The sequence below is a fragment of the Heptranchias perlo genome, chromosome 2 (genome assembly GCF_035084215.1).
Source record: "Heptranchias perlo isolate sHepPer1 chromosome 2, sHepPer1.hap1, whole genome shotgun sequence".
NCBI classification, from domain to species: domain Eukaryota; kingdom Metazoa; phylum Chordata; class Chondrichthyes; order Hexanchiformes; family Hexanchidae; genus Heptranchias; species Heptranchias perlo.
The window spans coordinates 161585847-161607833 of record NC_090326.1 but is presented as its reverse complement, the minus strand read 5'-3'; the positions used below and the strand labels follow the sequence as shown (position 1 = coordinate 161607833).

Below are 21987 nucleotides of genomic sequence, written 5' to 3'. Positions count from 1 at the left end.
CAGTTCGGGGCGAGAGCAGGAAATGCCACCGATACAGTCATCAATGTACTGGAAAAAGAGGTGAGGGAGGGGACCTGAGTAGGACTGGAACAAAGAATGTTCCACGTATCCCACAAAAAGGCAGGTATAGCTGGGATCTATATGGGTTCCCATAACAACACCTTTTATTTGGAGGAAGTGAGTGGAGTCAAAGGAGAAGTTGTTCAACATAAGAACAAGTTCAGCCAGGGTGGTGGTGGTGGAGGTGGAGGCGGAGGACGATGACGACGACACTACTAGTTGGGCCGTTGTGCAAGGACGACGCGGGGGGCCCGTAGCGGGACTGGACGTCATGACGTAACGGCGACGGTCAGGGCCGGGGAACTGTAAACCGTTACAGTGGCGGAGGGTGTCCGAAGAGTCGTGAATGTAGGTCGGAAGGGACTGGACAAGTGGAGATACAATAGAGTCAAGCTAGGAGGAAATAAGTTCCGTGGGGCAAGAACAGGTTGTAATGATGGGCCTCCCAGGTCAGTCCTGTTTGTGGATCGTGGGAAGGAGGTAGAAGCGGGCTGTGCGGGGTTGGGGGACTATGAGGTTGGAGGCCGTGGAGGGAAGATTTCCAGAGGAGATGATGTCAGTAACGGTCCGGGAAACTATGGCTTGATGTTTGGCGGTGGGGTCGTGGTCCAAGGGAGATAGGGGGAGGTGTCGGAGAGTTGGCGTTCAGGTGGTCTGTTCACCGCACAACAACAGTACCGCCCTTGTCAGCAGGTTTAATGACAATGTCAGGGTTGGACCTGAGAGAACGGAGTGCTGCGAGTTCAGAGGGAGGTAGGTTAGAGTGAGTGAGGGGAGTAGAGAAATTGAGACGACCATATCACGCTGGCAGTTCGCAATGAAAAGATCAAGAGAGGGTAAGAGGCCAGAGGGAGGGGTCCAGGTGGAACGAGAATTCTGAAGACTGGAGAAAGGGTCCACTGTGTGGGGGGGGGGGAAGACCCCTGGCCAAAGAAGTGGGCGCGGAGCTGAAGGCGACGGAAGAAGAGCTGAAGTTCAGCAGTTTGAAATGGGGTATTAGTAATTGTGGGGGTTGTTAAAGGAAAGGGTAGTGCCTCTAGCAGGGTGACTTTAATTGCTCTCTTTGGTTGTTTTGAAGACTAGCTGGTTGGATGAAGTAACAGAGTTGCTGGCACCCATGGAACTGTAACCCAGGAGAGGAGGAGGGGGAGACTCCAACTAATCTTTGTCAGGAATTCTAAACACACTGTCCTGTGGAGAGCTGCAGTGTGCGCCTCTGGTAGCTCACCCAGACCTCGGTAGCTGTCAATAAGAGTGTTTAGAATTCCTGACCGCCTAAGATCAGCTGATAATACAATTAACATTCCGTCCCAATAAAAACCCCTACAAAATCCACTAAATAGTGGATAATAGCCTTGCCTTTTTGCCCGAATTCTTCGCTGGTTAATTAAGCTTATCTTACTTCAACCTCCCCTCGACCCACCATGTGCCTTTCAGATTCCCAAAAATGCTTTAAATTTGCTTTCTATTCTGCTTTTTGAAGTCAACTTGTAGCTCTGCAGAAATGGATATGGAGCCAACTTAATTCAACGTGCGCGTGCACGCACATGCGAAAAGGGTAGGGTAGTGTAGTGATGTTACTGGGCTAATAATCCAGTAGAACATCAGTTCAAATCACACCATGGCAGTTTGAGAACTTGAATCCAGTTTTAAAAAGTTTGGAAGTAGAAAGCTGGTATCAGCAGAAGTGACCGTGAAACTGAAGGACTGTAAAAACCCAACTGGCTGACTAATGCAAGTTGTTGTTGTTGTTGTTGTTTAGGGAAGGAAATCTTCTGTTCTTACCTGGTCTGGCCGACGTGTGACTCCAGTCTCACCCCAATGTTGGTTGACTCCTAACTGCCTCCTGAAGAAGCCTAGCAAGCCCCTCGGTCGCATCAAACTGCAACCAGTGGTTCAAGAACAACAATTTGAATGTATATTTTGAGCGCCTTTAACGTAGTAAAAATTCCAAAGGCGCTTCACGGGAGCATTATCAAACAAAATTTGAGACCGAATCACATGAGGTATTAGGACAGGTGTCTAAAAGCTTGGTAAAAGAGTTAGGTTTTAAGGAGTGTTTTAAAAGTGGAGATAGAGGTAGAGTGGCATGGAGGTAGAGAGGCGGAGAGGTTTAAGGAGGGAATTCCAGAGCTTAGGGCCTAGGCAGCTGAAGGCACGGCCGCCAATGGAGGATCGATGAAAACCAGGGATGCCCAAGAGGCCAGAATTGGAGGAGTGCAGAGATCTCGGAGGGTTGTAGGGCTGGAGGAGGTTACAGAGATGGGGAGGGGGGCGAGGCCATGGAGGGATTTGAAAACAATTTTAAAATCGAGGCTTTTCTGGAGCAGGAGCCAGTGTAGGTCAGTGAGCACAGGGGTGATGGGAGAACGAGACTTGGTGCAAGTTTTGGATGATGTCCTTTCGTGAAGGAAACCTGTCATCTTTACCTGGCCTGGCCCACATGTGACTCCAGTTCCACACCAAAGTGGTTGACTCTTAACTGCCCTTGGAAATGGCCTAGCAAGCCCCTCAGTCGTATCAAACCACAAACAGCGATTCAAGAAGGCGACCCAGCACCACCTTCTCAGGGCAACTAAGGATGGGCAATAAATGCCAGACTTGCCAGTGACGCCCACATCCTGAGAATGAATAATTTTTTTTTAAAAAGACACCCATCGCTCTGACCAGATAATTGTGCAATCTGTGCTTTCTTTCAGAGAGTCTGTGATTGTTCGGTGCACTAGTGTAGCTTCAGTGTCTTTCTCCTTCCTCGCCTAGTAATACTGAGGCCAATACAGTGCCCCTACTGCTGCCCTGGCTCGGATCAGCGAATTTGTCACAGACGAAGGATTGGAGCCGGGACCGTCCTGATCCATACAGCTCAGTTCCACGCAGGGCAGGGCAGGGCACTCGGCATCTAAGTTATAACCAGAGAAGTCTCACTGCGGCACTTTTTAAAGAAATCATAGAATCAAACAGCTCAGAAGGAGGCCATTCAGCCCATCGTGCCTGTGCCGACTCTCTGAAAGGGCTATCCAATTAGATCCACTCCCCCTCTTTCCCCGTAGCCCTGCAAATTTTGCCTTTTCAGGTATATATTCAATTCCCTTTTTGAAAGTTACTATTGAATCTGCTTCCACCGCCCTTTCAGGCAGTGCATTCCAGATCATAACAACTTGTTGCGTAAACATTTTTTCCCCCTCATCTCCCCCCTCTGGTTCTGAAACGTTCACCCTTGGACACTGCGACTATATTCCGTGGTGCCTGTATTGTCTCAGTGTGATGGTGCAGCTTTGTTATCTCTCCCTTCCTTATCGGATGCGATTTGAACGCTCGTCCTCTGCCTTCTGATGTGATCCAGGCGCGAGCCAGCGTTTGATGTTCGGGGAGTTGCACCGCTGACCGAGTTAGTCCTGCAGTCAGCTTCATGAAGGGTCTGCATGCCGTGGTTCCACGATGTCTGATAGCTTTTTTTTTAAAAAGTACTGTTTAACAAATAGGTACAGGGCAGTGGCCAAAATCTCAAGCAGTAGGTTTTCCAACTTTGTGGTCCGGGAGGACCTCTCCCTTATCCTAAAAACTTCCTAAAACTAAAGGCTTGTATTCCCTCGACTATAGAAGATTAAGGGTTAGGGTCTAGTTAGATCTAATTGAGGTGTTTAAGATAATTAAAGGAGTTGATAGGGTAGATAGAGAGAAACTATTTCCTCTGGTGGGGGAGTCCAGAACAAGGGGGCGTAACCTCAAAGTTAGAGCCAGGCGGTTCAGGAGGTGATGTCAGGATGCACTTCTTCACACAAAGGGTAGTGGAAATCTGGAACTCTCTTCCCCCAAAAAGGCTGTTGAGGCTGGGGGTCAATTGTAAATGTCAAAACTAAGATTGATAGATTTTTGTTAGGCAGGGGCATTAAGGGTTACACAACCAAGACGGTTTGATGGAGTAAAGATATAGATCAGCCATGATCTAATTGAATGGCGGAGCAAGCTCGAGAGGCTGAATAGCCTACTCTTGTTCCTATGTTCCAGAAGATATCGTCAGCAGCCAAAGGTAGACGGCACTGTTGGTGTGGACAGCTTTTTTAAAAAATTAATATTGGGGAGTGGGAACACAAGGGGTGATTTTAGCCCTGTCCGCTCGCTCGGAAACTGGGCGAGCAAAAATCACTCGTAGGACTCAACCTTCCGGTGTCCCGTAACCGATCTGGCAGGCTACATGGGAATTGCTAGTTGAAATAAAAACCAAGGTCCACCTAGTTCACTTTCTACTATCCTGGTAGTCGTATTACACAACAATAATGGGAGTTGTTCATAAACCTCAGCTCATCCAAAGCTCTGCTGCCCGTATCTTAACTCGCACCAAGTCCCGTTGACCCGTCAGCCGTGTACTTGCTGACCTACTTTGGCTCCCGGTCGTGCATGCCTCGATTTTAAAATTCTCATCGTTGTGTTCAAATCCCTCCATGGCCTCGCCTTTCCCTATCTCTGTAACCTCCACCAGCCCTACAATCCTCCAAGATCTCTGGGCTCCTCCAATTCTGGCCTCTTGCGCATCCCTGATATTAATTGCTCCACCATTGGTGGCCGTGCCTTCAGCTGCCTAAGCCCTAAGCTCGGTAATTCCCTCCCTAAACCACTCCGCCTCTCTCTCCTCCTTTTAAGATGCTCCTTAAAACCTACCTCTTTGACTAAGCACCTGTCCTATTATCTTTGTGGCTTGGTGTCAAAGTTTTGTTTGGTAACGCTGCTGTGAAGCGCCTTGGGACATTTTACTACATTAAAGGTGCTATATTAAAGCAAGTTGTTGACTATTCATAGGTATAACCTCTCACAGATGGATTGCTATCAGGAAAGATTGAACAGGCTGGGGCTCTTTTCTTTAGAAAAGAGAACATAAGAACATAAGAACATAAGAAATTGGAGCAGGAGTAGGCCAATCGGCCCCTCGAGCCTGCTCCGCCATTCAATAAGATCATGGCTGATCTGATCCCAACCACAAATCTAAAGAACACAAGAAGTAGGAGCAGGACCCGGCCACACAGCCCCTGAAGATTGAGGGGTGACCTGATTGAGGCCTTTATGATTATGAAAGGGTTTGTTGGGTCGACATAGAGAAGATTTTTCTACTTGCAGGGGCGACCAGAACTAGGGGCCATAAATATAAGATAGTCACTAATAAATCCAATAGGGAATTCAGGAGGAACTTCTTTACCCAGAGAGTGGTTAGAATGTGGAACGCACGACCACAAGGAGTAGTTCTGACGAAGGGTCTTTGTTAACTCTTTTTCTTTCTCCACAGATGCTGCCTGACTTGCTGAGTGTTTCCAGCATTTTCTGTTTTTATTTCAGATCTCCAGCATCCGCAGTATTTTGCTTTTGGTTTAGTGTTTAATTCACGGCCGCTTTTCTTCCAGGAATGCCCATCTTGAAGAAGTTCTGCTCTTCTCTCCGACGGGATTTCCATTTGTCTCTTTTACCTTGTTCACCTTCCCAGTTCTGACAAAGGGTCATCGACCTGAAACATTAACTCTGTTTCTTTCTCACAGATGCTGCCTGACTTGCTGAGTATTTCTAGCATTTTCTGTTTTTGCTTTTGACCACAAGGAATAGTTAAGGCGAATAGCATAGGTGCATTTAAGGGGAAGCTAGATAAACACATGAGGGAGAAAGGAATAGAAGGTTATGCTGATAGGGTTAGATGAAGTAGGGAAGGAGGAGGCTCATGAGGAGCATAAACCCCTGCTTGGACCTGTTGGGCTGGATGGCCTGTTTCTGTGCTGCACTTTCTATGTAATTCTATGTAGCCTATATCAATTAGTCTACAACAGACCAAAACTGACACTATCAAAAAATGACAGCGAAGAATCGCATCGACCTCCTCAGAAGACAAACACGGGACGCAACCAACAGAGTACCCTTCGTCGTCCAGTACTTCCCCGGAGCGGAGAAACTACGCCATGTTCTCCGCAGCCTTCAACATGTCATCGATGACGACGAACACCTCGCTAAGGCCATCCCCACGCCTCCACTACTCTCCTTCAAACAGCCACCCAACCTCAAACAGACCATCGTTCGCAGCAAATTACCCAGCTTTCAGGAGAACAGCGTCCACGACACCACGCAACCCTGCCATGGCAACCTCTGCAAGACATGCCAGATCATCGACACGGATACCACCATCACACGAGAGGACACCACCCACCAGGTACATGGTTCATACCCCTATGACTCGTCCAACGTTGTCTACCTCATACGTTGCAGGAAAGGATGCCCCGGAGCATGGTACATTGGCGAGACCATGCAGACACTGACAACGGATGAACGGACACCGCGCAACAATCGCCCGACAGGAGGGTTCCCTCCCAGTCGGGGAACACTTTAGCAGTCAAGGACATTCAGCCTCCGATCTTCGAGTAAGCGTTCTCCAAGGCGGCCTTCGAGACACACGACAACGCAAAATCGTCGAGCAGAAATTGATAGCCAAGCTCTGCACCCATGAGGACGGGTTCATGTCTCTCTCTCTCTCTCTCTCTCTCTCTCTCTCTCTCTGCCTTTTGGGTCTCTTTCTTTGTCTGTCTGTGTAATTTGACACAATGTGTATTCAGCATACTGGGACCTACTGTTTTCCGTGGCTAACCTGTCCGAACACCAACGACACCTTTTGATTGGTGTGATGGTGTCCCAGCCTAATATAAGATATGCGATTTGAGAACCTCTTATTCACTCACTCACCTGACGAAGGGGATAATCTCCGAAAGCTTGTGATTTTAAAATAAAATTGTTGGACTATAACCTGGTGTTGTAAGGAATCTTACAACTATCAAAAAAAGCAGATTAGCTGGTCATTCATCTCATTGCTGTTTGTGGGACCTTGCTGTGCGCAAATTGTCTGCTGTGTTTGGGCACATTACGCTTCCAAAGTAATTTATTGGCTGTAAAGTGCTTCTGGATGTTTGGAGGACGCGAAAGGCGCTATATTTACTTTACTACTTCAGCCTATCCTTGCAGTGGTCCAAATACTCTTCTGACTCAACCCAACTTTGGAAGGGCAGCAACTATATTTGCACTGTTGGGGTGTTTTTCACAGCTCAAGTGGATTTGATACAAAAATTTCACATGTGAGCTCCTATATTGTAAGTGTGCTTTTGTTCAGAAATGTTTTTTTTGTGTATAGAATCCTGATCCTTGTGAAAGGATACATAAGGAAAATACATTAATATAAGCGTACCAGCATCAGACCACATCCTGATTATCAATTGTTCTTTCAGAGGAATTGCTGCATTTTCTCCTAATTGTGGCAGCCATAGGTTAACGCTACTCCAGGGATGAAAGAACGTTTCAGTTCTTGACCCTCGCCCCATGCCTCGCTCTAGTTAACTGGCTGTGTGCCAAAATGCGTAATTTTATCTACATTAATTTTTGTTTAAAAATGTATGTATTTTGGAGTTTTTGCAGTGTCTTGTGTACTCGTGGCTGCCAAGAGACTCAGGCCTTGTGATTACGCTGCGAATGAAAGCCTAGCACATTCTAATCTATGCTATTTTAATTAACCCATTTAATATAATATCTCTGTTAAAGTAGCAGGGGGAGGGATTGAATGCGTCAAATGCCAGGCTCCCATGACAATATTTCAAGGTCTCTGTTGCATCAGGGGATTGAACTGTTCAGCAAAGGCCTGTGAACCTACTGCTACCGTGAAAGCTGTGGGCCGCCTGAGTGATTTACGAGCATTTGAAGGGAGGTGGGGAGGAAGTGTGATATATATGTTCCCATGATGCTTCATACTTTAAGAGCAGTGAGAAGAAAATACATTGCCAATTGCTTACAACAACACTGCAAATGCAATTAAAGCACATCCGTGATTCTAAGCAATGTTTTCTTTTTAAATTAAGAAACCTGGGTTAAAATCCATTGTCCACAGTGCAGGACGTCACCAAGTTGAAAAGCATGAAAGAGATGGGATAAATTAAGTAGTAATGGTTAGGTCTCACCAAGCTTTGGTTTTAGAAGCCTACAGATTGTAGGAGAAAGCGGGTGTGCCGCTAAGGAGAAGACGTTAAACCGAGGCCCAGTCTGCCCTCTCAGGTGGACGCAAAAGATCCCAGGGCACTATTTCGATGAAGAACCAGGGTGTTCTTCCCGGTGTTCTGGCCAACATTTATCCCTCAACCAACATCTCTAATCTAGTCATTATCTCATTACTGTTTGTAGGATCTTGCTGTGCTGAAATTGGGTGCTGCATTTCCTACATTTCAACGGTGCCAACACTTCAAAAGTACTTCATTGGCTGTAATGTGCTTTGGGAGGTCCTGAGGTTGTGAAAGGTGCTATATAAATGCAAGCCTTTTATCGTAGTAAGACTGAGTAGAAATATTGTGATGGGGGAGAAGACTAGACGTGAAATGATCACCCGTCTTTTTCTTATATCCTGTGAATGAAAGCGAGAGCTAAGTCAAACATTGAGAGTCTGGTAGCACTTGTGCCCGTGGTAGGCTGTGATTCAACCTCCATTGTTAAATAGCCTGCTGACACTCTCAGTCTAGGTTTACACGTGCAGAGTACCAGAAGACTGGGTACAGCAGTTGGCTATCTTCACGCCAGTACAAAATGGGTGTCGAGGTCATGAAAGTTGTTATACAAATGCAAGTCTATCTTTCTTTCATATACTGTGTTTTCTGTTGTTATCAGTGCAGTGACTGACATTGCTGCAGTTAGGGCTGCAAATGTAAGCTGTTAATATTTAACAGTGAATTGGAAAAATATTAAATTTTAACTTGGTTTATTGTGATATTGTGTCACTGAGGTTGAGGACAAGCCTTGGCTCTCTGTCACCATGCCATTGATGTCATTTTTTTATTGGCCCTCAACTTTCACCTGTTTTGTCATCTCCAAGTTGAAAAAAAGCCCTGCATTTATTTAGTGCCTGTCACATCTTTCCACTGCCTTAAAGAGTTGAATTACTTTGAAATGCTGTAGAAAGAAAGAATTTGCATTTCTACAGCGCCTTTCACAACCTCAGAACGTCCTAAAGCACATTGCATCTAATGCAGTACTTTTGAAGTGTAGTCACTGTTGTAAAGTAGGGAAACATGGCAGCCAATTTGCGCATAGGGAGGTCTCATAAGCAGCAATGAGATAAGAACATAAGAAATAGGAGCGGGAGTAGGCCAATCGGCCCCTCGAGCCTGCTCCGCCATTCAATAAGATCATGGCTGATCTGATCCTAACCTCAAATCTAAATTCATGTCCAATTTCCTGCCCGCTCTCCGTAACCCCTAATTCCCTTTACTTCTAGGAAACTGTCTATTTCTGTTATAAATTTATTTAATGATGTAGCTTCCACAGCTTCCTGGGGCAGCAAATTCCACAGACCTACTACCCTCTGAGTGAAGAAGTTTCTCCTCATCTCAGTTTTGAAAGAGCAGCCCCTTATTCTAAGATTATGCCCCCTAGTTCTAGTTTCACCCATCCTTGGGAACATCCTTACCGCATCCACCCGATCAAGCCCCTTCACAATCTTATATGTTTCAATAAGATCGCCTCTCATTCTTCTGAACTCCAATGAGTAGAGTCCCAATCTACTCAACCTCTCCTCATATATCCCCCTAGCAATAAAAGCCAACATTCCGTTGGCCTTCTTGATCACCTGCTGCACTTGCAAACTACATATTGCTCAAGAAATCCATCCCTAATACACTCAATAAACTTTTCCTCAAGGCTACCCTGCCCAATTTGATTTGTCCAGTTAATATGATAGTTAAAATCCCCCATAATTATAGCTGTTCCCTTATTACATGCCCTGACTATTTCCTGATTAATACTTCTTCCAGCAGAGTTGCAACTATTAGGAGGCCTATATGCTATTCCCACTAGTGTTTTTTTCCCCTTATTATTCCTTATCTCTACCCAAACTGTTTCATTATCCTGATCCTTTGTCCCAATATCATTTCTCTGTGTATTAGTGATTCCTTCCTTTATTAACATAGCCACCCCACCTCCCCTTCCTTCCTGCCTGTCCTTCCTGATTGTTAAATACCCTGGCATATTTAATTCCCAGTCGTTGTCACCCTGCAGCCATGTTTCTGTAATGGCCACAAGATCATACCCATACGTAGTTATTTGTGCTGTTAACTTGTCCATTTTGTTACGAATGCTACGTGCATTCAGATAAAGAACTTTCAAATATGTTTTGTGACACTTAGTTCCTGCTTTTTCCTTTTTTAACACTTTACCTTTTACTCCATACCTTCTGTCCCTTCCTGACACACTTTCCTCTGTCCCCCTGCTCAGGTTCCCAACACCCTGCCACAGCTTTGATGCTGGGTTAATCGCCTTACGCTTTCTAGTTTTTATTTTGTGTCGTGCCTAAAGTACACTTTCTTTCCGCTGCTCTACGCTTTTCCCTCTCACTTGTTCTTGAACAACTGTTTGTACTATTTGTATTGTAGATTTCCCCTGGGTCTTCCCCTTTCTTGCTGCTCTCAATTTTATTCCCATCTGACTCCCCGCTCAGGTTCCCATCCCCCTGCCACTCTAGTTTAAACCTTCCCCAACAGCACTAGCAAACACCCCCGCGAGGACATTGGTCCCGGTCCTGCTCGGGTGTAACCTGTCACGCTTGTACAGGTCCCCAGAACCGGTCCCAATGTCCCAGGAATCTAAATCCATCCCTGCAGCCACGCATTCATCCTGTCTATTCTCCTGTTCCTATACTCACTAGCACGTGGCACCGGTAGTAATCCTGAGATCACTACCTTTGAAGTCCTGCTTTTTAATTTATCTCCTAACTCCTTAAATTCACCTTGCAGGACCTCATCCCTTTTTTTACCTATGTCGTCGGTACCAATATGGACCACGACTACTGGCTGTTCACCCTCCCCCTCCAGAATGCCCTGCAGCCGCTCCGTGACATCCTTGACCCTAGCACCAGGGAGGCAACATACCATCCTGGAGTCACGTTTGCGGCTGCAGAAACGCCTATCTGTTCCCCTTACAATCGAATCCCCTATCGCTATAGCCCTGCCACTGTTCTTCCTCCCCTCCTGTGCAGCAGAGCAACCCGTGGTGTCAGATAATGACCAAATAATCTGTTTTATTGACGTTGGTTGAGGGATAAATATTGGCCAGGGCTCTCCTGCTCTTCAAAATAGTGCCAAGCAAGGAGGGACAGTGGAATCAGTGGAGCCAGCTCAGGAGTTACACAATGAGTTCGCTGAACTTTGTAAATGGCCAGGATGATGGCAGATGAAATATAATAGAGAAGTGTGAAGTACTTCGTCTCTGAAGGAAAAATGGCTAACGCACATTCTGCATGATGCTGTTGAAATGGCTAAAGGTGAAGTTGAAAGAGACCTTGGAATCTTTGTAGTGTCCTCCTGTTACCAACCCTCCTGCCAGTGGAAATAGTTTCTCTTTTTATTTACTCCCGTTAAAATCCTTTGTGATTTTGAACACCTCTATCAAATCTATAAGCTAGTTAAAGAAATGGGAAAGGTAAATCCGGAATATTGCTCCACATTAAATTGTGAGAGTAGGACAAGGAGACACAGACTAGTAAGAAGTAAATTTAGAACTGATATCAGGAAATTTTTCTTCACAGAAGGAGCGATCAATACGTGGAATGGGCTCTGTAGACCGGAGGTCACCGGTTACGGTTATTGGCTTAGTACAAAGAGGAGACGAGTCAATTCTCTCTTAATTCTCAATTCGCTTTATTAACGTTGTTCGATCATGTACATATAGCTTATACATCTGGTTAGATATAGGCATGCAGTTTACAGCAGGTTATACAGTTTTATACCCAAACTAGGATTTAAACGCACACCCACTAGGTTTCTCTGACACTCCGAGTGGTCACAGAATAGAAAGGATACTATATTACCCGGAATGGAGAGCTGACGCTGGCCAGGCGTTCCGTTCTCTCTCTCTTGACGTCGTCTCTACGTCCCTGACGTAGGGTTTTCCACTTCCACGATGGTTAGTTTCCGGAGTTTCGCACACACTGGCACCAAGCCTGCAATTCTTCAGTCTTATTCCCAAGTCTTATCTCTTCGAGTGGTGTTGTCTTTCTCCCGTTGGCTTAGATTTGCTTGAGTGGTTGGTGTCATGCCCTGATTGGCTCTGTTCCAAGGGGTTAGGTAGCATCACCTCATTACTCCTTTTCTAAATAAGGACTGGTGTCTCATCACATCCCCTTTGTTGCTTAGAAGCGTAACTAATTCAAACCGGTTCCGGCCAGCTCAGACCAGTGACTGAACTGCAGATCACTTCAGTTCAAAAGTTACTTTTGCCTGAGTGTTAGCAATTCGGAGTAAACTCAGTAGTTTTCTGCAGCCCCTGGACAACATCTCCTAGATGGAGTAGCTGAGGCAAATAAACTCTGGAATCTTTTCAGAAAAAATTGGATGCTGCAGTGAGGATCTTTGAGTGGATGAATTAAGATGGCCTAATAGAATTCCTTATCCATAATTATTTTGTGATCTTGTGAAATGGCAGCCATTTTATGCATAGAGAGATCCTACAAACATCAGTGAGATCAATGACTAGCTTAGCTGTTATAAATCTGTTTTGGCGCTCTGACTAACGGATAAATGTTGGCCAGGACACCAGGAAAACTCTATAAATAGTGCTATTGAAACTTTAACATTCAACCTTTAACATCCACCTGCTCCACCAGGATGTTTTCCTACATTAAAGGGGCTATATAAATGTAGGTGGTTGCTCTCATCCTTGTTTTCAAATCCCTCCATGGCCTCGCCCCTCCCTATCTCTGTAACCTGTTCCAGCCCCACAACCCTCCGAGATCTCTGTGCTCCTTGGCTGAAAATCTTTTTCCAAATAGCATGCTACCTTGGATGTCAAGGTTCATGTCTCTTGACGATATTTTTGGCTATACAATATAATGTCTAATATTTTAAGTTCACAATGCTCAACAAGCATTTAGATCAAGCTGCTTGTTTTATCCCACCAAGGGATTGGACTTCCGTTAGGTAAAAACACAGACATTTTGCTTGATCCTTCCCAGTTTGGAAGGATTTGTCCATTCAACTTTTTACACTCAACGGCAGTCCAGGTTTTATGAGGATATGGATATGATTCTGTGTTCAGGTTTGGATCTGGATATTGTTCAGTAATTTTTATGGTGGCTTTTATGTGCTTCGCTGACCTACATTGGCTCCCGGTCCGGCAACACCTTGATTTTAAAATTCTCATTGTGTTCAAATCCCTCCATTTCCTCACCCCTCCCTATCTCTGTAACCCCCTCCAGCCCTACAACCTTCTGAGATCTCTGCGCTCCTCCAATTCTGGCCTCTTGCACGTCCCCGATTTTTATCACTTCACCATTGGCGGTCGGGCCTTCAGCTGCCTAGGCCCTAAGCTGTGGAATTCCCTCCCTCAACCTCTGTGCCTCCACCTCTCTCTCCTCCTTTAAGATGCTCCTTAAAACCTACCCCTTTGACCAAGCTTTTAGTCACCTGTCCTAATATCTACTAATGTGGCTTGGTGTCAAATTTTGTTTGATAATCACTCCTGTGAAGTGCCTTGGGACGTTTTACTACGTTAAAGGCGCCATGTAAATGCAAATTGTTGTTGGTATCTCTCATTTCCAAGTTGGTGATTTTCCTGTGAGCAAGAGCCAATGATTCCTTTATGTCTCTGTTTTTCCCTCCCAATTCCTTACATTATAATGAAGATCAAATTGAAGCAAGCATAAGTTTTTCCAGGACTACCTCATTGCTGTCAATATTCCTAGTTTATGGAGTTCTTGGATTTATCAGTCTAACCGTCTTTGCACGTTGCCTTGAAGGAAAGCCATAAGAAATAGGAGCAGGAGTAGGCCATACGGCCCCTCGAGCCTGCTCCGCCATTCAATCAGATCATGGCTGATCTTCGAACTCAATCCCACTTTCCCGCCTGATACCCATATCCCTTGATTCCCCTAGAGTCCAAAAATCTATCCATCTCAGCCTTGAATATATTCAATGACTCAGCATCTACAGCCCTCTTGGGTAGAGAATTCCAAAGATTCACAACCCTCTGCATGAAGAAATTCCTCCTCATCTCAGTCTTGAATGGCCGCCTCCTTATCCTGCGATTATGCCCCATCCAAGAAGTGGGCACCACATAAACTAAGCCTACCAAACTGAATGTTAGAGTGCGGGTTATTGTCATTAAAATATACATATGTGGAAGAGCAAGTCTGACAAAGTACTGGTTGTGGTAATTTCTCTCCTCCCTAAGGAGTGTTTTTTGTACATTTACATACTGCTATGTGAAACTTGCTGCCTGAAAAGATTGCTGGCTGTGCAAAAGAGTGACCTTAAACTACCACATAAAGTGAGAACACAGAGTGGAAGAAATGATTTTGCTTTGCACTATTCTCTAATTATGAGCTATTAATCAAGTTTCAAATGAATTGATCTGTTAAGCCATTGAGCTTCCATTGCTTTTGATTTGTACATTGTGATAGCTAAACGTGATTTGTTTGGTTACAATGTTTGCATCAATCTCGAAACATAATCTATTGTGAAAACAGTTACCTGAATCAGATAAATAACCAACTGACGCATACCTGGGCCAATGCAACCAAGTAGAGGAGTGACAGTTGGCTACCTGCGTATCGACATCCTGGCCTAACACATTTTATTATACTACATCTCGCGTGTTATTAGGTATCCACATGTAAGCATCACTGTACTTACTAGACCACTGAAGAAAGTGATTGGGTGGTTCCCTTCAGTGGCTCAGCCGTTTATATAGTAAGTAGCCGAGCCATGCAAACCTGGGTTCCGCCAGGACCACTCGGCTCCAGACCTCGTTACAGCCTTGGTCCAAACATGGACAAAAGAGCTGAATTCCAGAGGTGAGGTGAGAGTGACTGCCCTTGACATCAAGGCAGCAATTGACCGAGTGTGGCACCAAGGAGCACTAGTAAAATTGAAGTCAATGGGAATCAGGGGGAAAACACTCCAGTGGCTGGAGTCATACCTAGCACAAAGGAAGATGGTAGTGGTTGTTGGAGGCCAATCATCTCAGCCCCAGGACATTGCTGCAGGAGTTCCTCAAGGCAGTGTCCTAGGCCCAACCATCTTCAGCTGCTTCATCAATGACCTTCCCTCCATCATAAGTTCAGAAATGGGGATGTTCGCTGATGATTGCACAGTGTTCAGTTCCATTCGCAACCCCTCAAATAATGAAGCAGTCCGAGCCCGCATGCAGCAAGACCTGGACAACATCCAGGCTTGGGCTGATAAGTGGCAAGTAACATTCGTGCCAGATAAGTGCCAGGCAATGACCATCTCCATCAAGAGAGAGTCTAACCACCTCCCATTGACATTCAACGGCATTACCATCGCCGAATCCCCCACCATCAACATCCTGGATCACCATTGACCAGAAACTTAACTGGACCAGCATATAAATACTGTGGCTACGAGAGCAGGTCAGAGGCTGGGTATTCTGCGGCGAGTGACTCACCTCCTGACTCCCCAAAGCCTTTCCACCATCTACAAGGCACAAGTCAGGAGTGTGATGGAATACTCTCCACTTGCTTGGATGAGTGCAGCTCCAACAACACTCAAGAAGCTCGACACTATCCAAGATAAAGCAGCCCGCTTGATTGGCACCCCATCCACCACCCTAAACATTCACTCCCTTCACCACCGGCGCACTGTGGCTGCAGTGTGCACCATCCACAGGATGCACTGCAGCAACTCGCCAAGGCTTCTTCGACAGCACCTCCCAAACCCACGACCTCTACCACCTAGAAGGACAAGGGCAGCAGGCACATGGGAACAACACCATCTGCACGTTCCCCTCCAAGTCACACACCATCCCGACTTGGAAATATATCGCCGTTCCTTCATGGTCGCTGGGTCAAAATCCTGGAACTCCCTTCCTAACAGCACTGTGGGAGAACAGTCACCACACAGACTGCAGCGGTTCAAGGCGGCTCACCACCACCTTCTCAAGGGCAATAAATGCTGGCCTCGCCAGCGACGCCCACATCCCATGAACGAATAAGGAAAAACCGAGGGGGTACCCGATTTGATCCCTATCGTCACTGAGCTATGTGTTCTCAGCCGAGGTGGCTGCAAGGCAGGCTGCAGTTTACCTCGACACCTCTGGGTTAGGAAGGTGAAAATCTACCTGGGTTCCTACACCTTTGCGCTATTCACTGATCTGTACTAAAAGCGCATGTCAGAACGCTCAGACTTTCATGCTTCCTGAAGTCGAGCAGCCTGCTGGCTCTTCCCCATAAGATTTGCACATGAATAATGAACACATGGATGCCAGAGCGTGTTAATAATTGTTATAATGTCAATATGGGAGAATATGCTCTGGAATGGGTTTGGTGCAGCGTGAAAATGAACATGCTCGTGGATTTAGCTACTGGTAAATCATTTAGACTCCACGTCTGCCCTAGTTTACATAGATGTGTTGGACTATACTGACTACCTTCACATAAAATAACATCTTATTTTTGCTTTCCAGAAAGCCCTCTCTGTGTTCTGAAAATCAACTGGAAGAACGGCTGCAGATAGGTACTACTTGTAAACCTTTTGAACCTTCTGTAGATCTGAAGTTACTGTTCACACATTTTGGAATACTGGTTTAAATAATGTATAAGGCTTAAGAAATAGGTGTCCTGCAATTCTCCACTGCCAAGTAGTGAGGCCTGGGTTGTGTTGGGTTGATTCCTCTATGAAGACTCGCACAGTAAGTTCCAGATATTGGTCAGAGGAAGACGAGGAGAGCTGTGGCCCTTTGCTAAGGGGTAGAAGGGTCAATTGTTAAAAGTTAACCTTGGATTTTCTTGTGCACCGCCTGTCTTGGTTACACTGGCCCAGGCTTAGGGGCAAGTCACCTGCCTGTGCTGTGCTCTGTTTGGGAATTGTGCATGAAATGAAGATGGGGGGCATTGATTAATTGTCTTCAGCTCTGCAGGTACTGGTTTCAGACCGGCACCTGTAGAGTTCGATGTGCAGCTGAGTTAGCCTGCTAGCTGCACGTTGCACTGAGCGCAGTGACAAACCTCTGCTGTTCTTTCCTTGGATGCGTGTGCAGAGCTTTGATCTCCCGGGTGGGTAGATTTTACTGCTAGAGGGTGCGTCTGCTTGCTCCTAACATCAGAAAGACTATTCAGGTCCCCACCACTTATATCATCCATGCTTATCACGGTCACCCGCCTATATCGGGCAAATGATGCTCACCATTTGCCATTACCATTGAATCCAGTTACAAAGGCATCGCTTATAACACATTTAGGTGCACCGGCTATATGGGAGGTGGAAGCTTTGTCGTCTTAATGTTCATAAGTTGCCACCAGCCCTTTTTAATGCTTTTGTATTGATTTAGCTATATAACAAAGACTCACCACGTTTACTGAATTACTCCGATAGGTTGGCATTATATGTTGACAAATGACATTACAAATAAAAATTAATGTATAATATATTGTTTTTAACATCATGTTTAAAATAGGCCCTGACCAGCAGAATTACATAGAATTTACAGCACAGAAACAGGTGAATTGGCCCAACTCATCCATGCCGGTGTTTATGCTTCACATGAGTCCCCTCCCACCCTACTTCATCTAACCCTATCAGCATGTCCTTCTATTCCTTTCTCTCTCATGCACTTATCTAGCTTCCCTCATCGAACTAGACAGACTGGATGCAGGGAGGATGTTTCCCCTGGTTGGGGGGGGGGGGGTCCAGAATGAGGGGTCACAGTCTCAGGAGACGGGGTAGGACATTTAGGACTGAGACAAGGAGAAATTTCTTCACTCAGAGGGCGGTGAACCTGTGGAATTCTCCACAACAGAAATCTGTGGAGGCCAAGTCACTGAATATATTTAAGAAGGAGCTAGATAGATTTCTAGACACAAAAGGCATCAAGGGGCATGGAGAGAGAACGGGAATATGGTATTGAGATAGAGGATCAGCCATGATCATATTGAATGGCGGAGCAGGCTCGAAGGGCCGAATGGCCTACTCCTGCTCCTATTTTCTATGTTTCTATGTTTCCCCTTAAATGCACCTATGCTATTCGCCTCAACTATTCCATGTGGTAGCAAGTTCCACATCCCAACCACTCTTGGAGTAAAGTAGTTTCTCCTGAATTCCTTATTGGATTTATTAGTGACTATCTTATAGTTATGGCCAAGAGTTTTGGACTCCCCAACAAGTGGATACATCTTCACTATGTCTACCCTATTGAACAATGCAATGCATCATTTATGTTTCTTCTTGTGTGGAAATCCCATTGCCTTTTATTTTGTGGTGGAATTTTGCCCCGCGAGGTGAGGGATGTAAGTGTGCAGGGAAATGGCACATTTTCCATTTCAGGCACCCTGTGTCACCATCAAGTGCTTCCAGGTCAGACACCTGCAGAACTAAGTTCCTGCTACCCTGCCCCATCAGTGCACAACCTACTGCACTAATGAGACAATTCAGTCTCTCATACTAACACCCATTCCTGTGGCCTGTCCAAGTGCGATTACCAATTTGTACCAAATTAGGGAAATCTTTGTGCTGTGGGGCCATGCCTCCTAAGACCTGGGTTGAAACTGCCTACACTCATTTTATACAGTACTCCTTAAGAGCAGTAAGAGGAAGGAGACCCATTTCTCATCAGTTTGTATCCCAGAGGGGAAAGGGCAATGTGCCAACCAGTCTTTGGGCAGCCTAGATGTTGTTTTAGAGGTGGGAAGACATGTTTATAACATATTAAAAAATCTTGCATCTGAGCGTGCTCCAGCTGCCTTCTCCTCCCCTGCCTCTCCATCCTGTTGCCCCTCCTCTGATTTCCACTCCTATTCCCCTCTTCCTCTCCCCCTTGCTATGTCTGTACTTCCCGCTCCCTCCATCCCTCACCCTCTCCTGTCCCCACTTCCCTCCTTCCTACCCCTCCTCCCTTTGCCTTTCCCTTCTACCTCCCTCCCCCACTCCTCCTTCCAATTCCCCATCTCTCTTCTCCCCTTCCCTTCTCCTTTTTTCCCCCCTAGCCTCATACTTCCTTTGTCCCCCTCCTCTCATACTTCCTTTTTCCCCCTCCCTTCTCCTTCCTCTCTTTCTCCCCCCTCCCCATCTCCGTCCTCCCTTTCTTCCCTCTTCCCTCTTCCTCCTCCCCCTCCCCTTTTCCATCCTCCCTTTCTTCCCCCTTCACCCTCCCCCTCCCCTTCTCCGTCCTCCCTTCCATCCCCCTTCCCCGTCCTCCCTGTGTTAATGCTATAGTTATATGACTAGATTGGAGCATAGGAGCTTTGAAATGCATTAAGTCCAATTAGTCTGTCTCTTTTGGAGATTAAGACCAACTATTGACTTGGTCACTCGATCCTTCTTTCTCCAGAAATGCACTGAATTGCCTCTTGAACCCAATGATACTGTCAGCTTCAGTACCCTCCCCTGGTTACTTATCACCAATTTTTACCCAGGCATTTGCATGGCCTGTTTAGTGTAATACAGGTCACTGCTCGGGAATTTGTTTGGGTTGAGAATACACAATATGTATAATTATTTGGTCCAACCCGAACGTTTGTGTGATTTATTTTGCAGCGGACATTGATGATGATGATGATGAATTGGATGAAGTCAGTGAAATCCCACTCCTCAGTTCTCTTCGTAAGCACCACATTGACTCAAAACCTATAGACCAGTCTCTTGCAATAGTAAGTTATTTTGTTGGCAATCTTTGTGTTTTGAATTGACGTGTTAGTTTGTCACCATACACTTCACCACATTTTAATTTCTGTTCTTAGTGGAGCGACAGCAAGAGTATTACCTCTGGTTTCAGCGCCTCTGGGTTAGGGAGAGTAAAATTGATCAGAGTGTCTATTCCCGATCGCCTTTCCAGTGCCACTGCTGAAATTGCGCCTGTGTGGATATCTGGTGAGGACAGGATTGGGCCTAGCTGTGGTGCCCCACTCTTCTACCGCCCCCCCACACACTTCAACCCCGAATTTAACTCAACACATTAGGGGCAGGCGGAGTTCTGCGTGGTTCGGGGAGTGGAGGGGGGGTTAGTTCTGAAAGAAGGTCATCGACCTGAAACATGAACTCTGTTGCTCTTTGCCGCAGAAGCTGCCTGACCCGCTGAGTGTTGTCCAGCACTTTCTGTTTTATTTCAGGGGCCATTGGGGTCACCGGGAATCTCTGCAAGGAGGTGAAGATGAGGCCCGGGGCCATTTTAACTCCCGGGCCTTATTAGAATATCATGGGTTGCCTGTCCTTCCCGATGGCCTGCAGAATAGGAACGTAGGAACAGGAGTAGGCCATGGAGCCCCTCGAGCCTGCTCCGCCATTTGATAAGATCATGGCTGATCTGTGATCTAACTCCATATACCTGCCTTTGGCCCATATCCTTTAATACCTTTGGTTGCCAAAAAGCTATCTATCTCAGATTTAAAATTAGCAATTGAGCTAGCATCAATTGCTGTTTGCGGAAGAGAGTTCCAAACTTCTACCACCCTTTGTGTGTAGAAATGTTTTCTAATCTCACTCCTGAAAGGTCTGGCTCTAATTTTTAGACTGTGCCCTCTTGTCCTAGAATCCCCAACCAGCGGAAATAGTTTCTCTCTATCCACCCTATCTGTTCCCCTTAATATCTTATAAACTTCGATCAGATCATCCCTTAACCTTCTAAACTCTACACAAATTGGGGTTGTATTCGCTAATCTCTCCTCGTAACTTAACCCTTGAAGTTCAGGTATCATTCTAGTAAACCTACGCTGCACTCCCTCCGAAGCCAATATATCCTTCTGAAGGTGCAGTGCCCAGAACTGCTCACAGTACTCCAGGTGCGGTCTAACCAGGGTTTTGTATAGCTGCAGCATAACATCTGCCCCCTTGTACTCTAGTCCTCTAAAGGCCAGCATTCCATTAGCCTCATTGATTATTTTCTGCACCTGTTCATGACACTTCAATGATCTATGTACCGGAACCCCTAAGTCCCTTTGGACATCCACTGTTTTTAACTTTTTACCATTTAGAAAGTACCCTGTTCTATCCTTTTTTGATCCAAAGTGGATGACCTCACATTTGTCTACATTGAATTCCATTTGCCACAGTTTTGCCCATTCACCTAATCTATCAATATCCCTTTGTAATTTTATGTTTTCACCTACACTGCTTACAATGCCACCAATCTTTGTGTCATTGGCAAACTTAGATATGAGACTTTCTATGCCTTCATCTAAGTCGTTAATAAATATTGTGAATAATTGAGGCCCCAAGACAGATCCCTGTGGGACTCCACTAGTCACATCCTGCCAATGTGAGTCCCTACCCATTAATTGGGCAGCCTGCCCCCCCTACCCCCCCCCGCCATGTTGCGCGCAATGTTCAACGCAACTCCTGACTCTACTTAAAGCGGGGATGCAGCTCTTAAAGCCAGGTTGCATTCGCCTGCTTTCGTTTCCTGTCTTGAAACTGTTTTTAAACTGGTGGGAACTGTGGACCCTCACAACAGTAGTCCATGTTCTCACGCTTGCCAGCTTTGTGGAAGTTGAAATGGCAGCCATGCAGGCTCTGGGACCAGCTTTGAGTGACAGGTGTCCACCTTGGACAGAGTGGTGTTCAATTCCAGTGATCTCCTGGCTGGCCTCCCATCTTGCACCCTCCGTAAATTTGAGCTCATCCAAAACTGCCTAGCTTTAATTTTAAGGTTATGCAATAAAGGTTAGATATTGGTACATTGTCTCGGAATAAATGCGCCCTGACAGCTGCGTTGGGTACTTGGCATAAACTTGCATGATCATGTCTCTTGTGATCAGCCACTGGCTGCATATTGATGGAGTGGCATCATTTTCTAATGATAAATGCTGCTGGCTGGTGATCTGATGCCCTGGTGGTAACATGCGTGCCGCCACTGACGCCCTGCACGCGGGCGAAGTGCGGTCACTGCCACCAATCCACATGCTCGCCCCTGCTGACTGCTGAGGTCAAT

At 45.9% G+C, this 21987-nt stretch overlaps 1 protein-coding gene across 1 annotated transcript in view; it reads left to right on the top strand.

The window, feature by feature from the left end:
• Positions 1–21987, top strand: part of mindy4 (MINDY lysine 48 deubiquitinase 4) — a 168118-nt gene that overhangs the window by 32851 nt on the left and 113280 nt on the right. Inside the window, exons 6-7 of the mRNA XM_067968294.1 lie at positions 16534–16583; positions 19599–19711. Of these exons, the coding sequence (XP_067824395.1) occupies positions 16534–16583; positions 19599–19711 (163 nt within the window). The remainder of the gene's footprint in view (positions 1–16533; positions 16584–19598; positions 19712–21987) is intronic.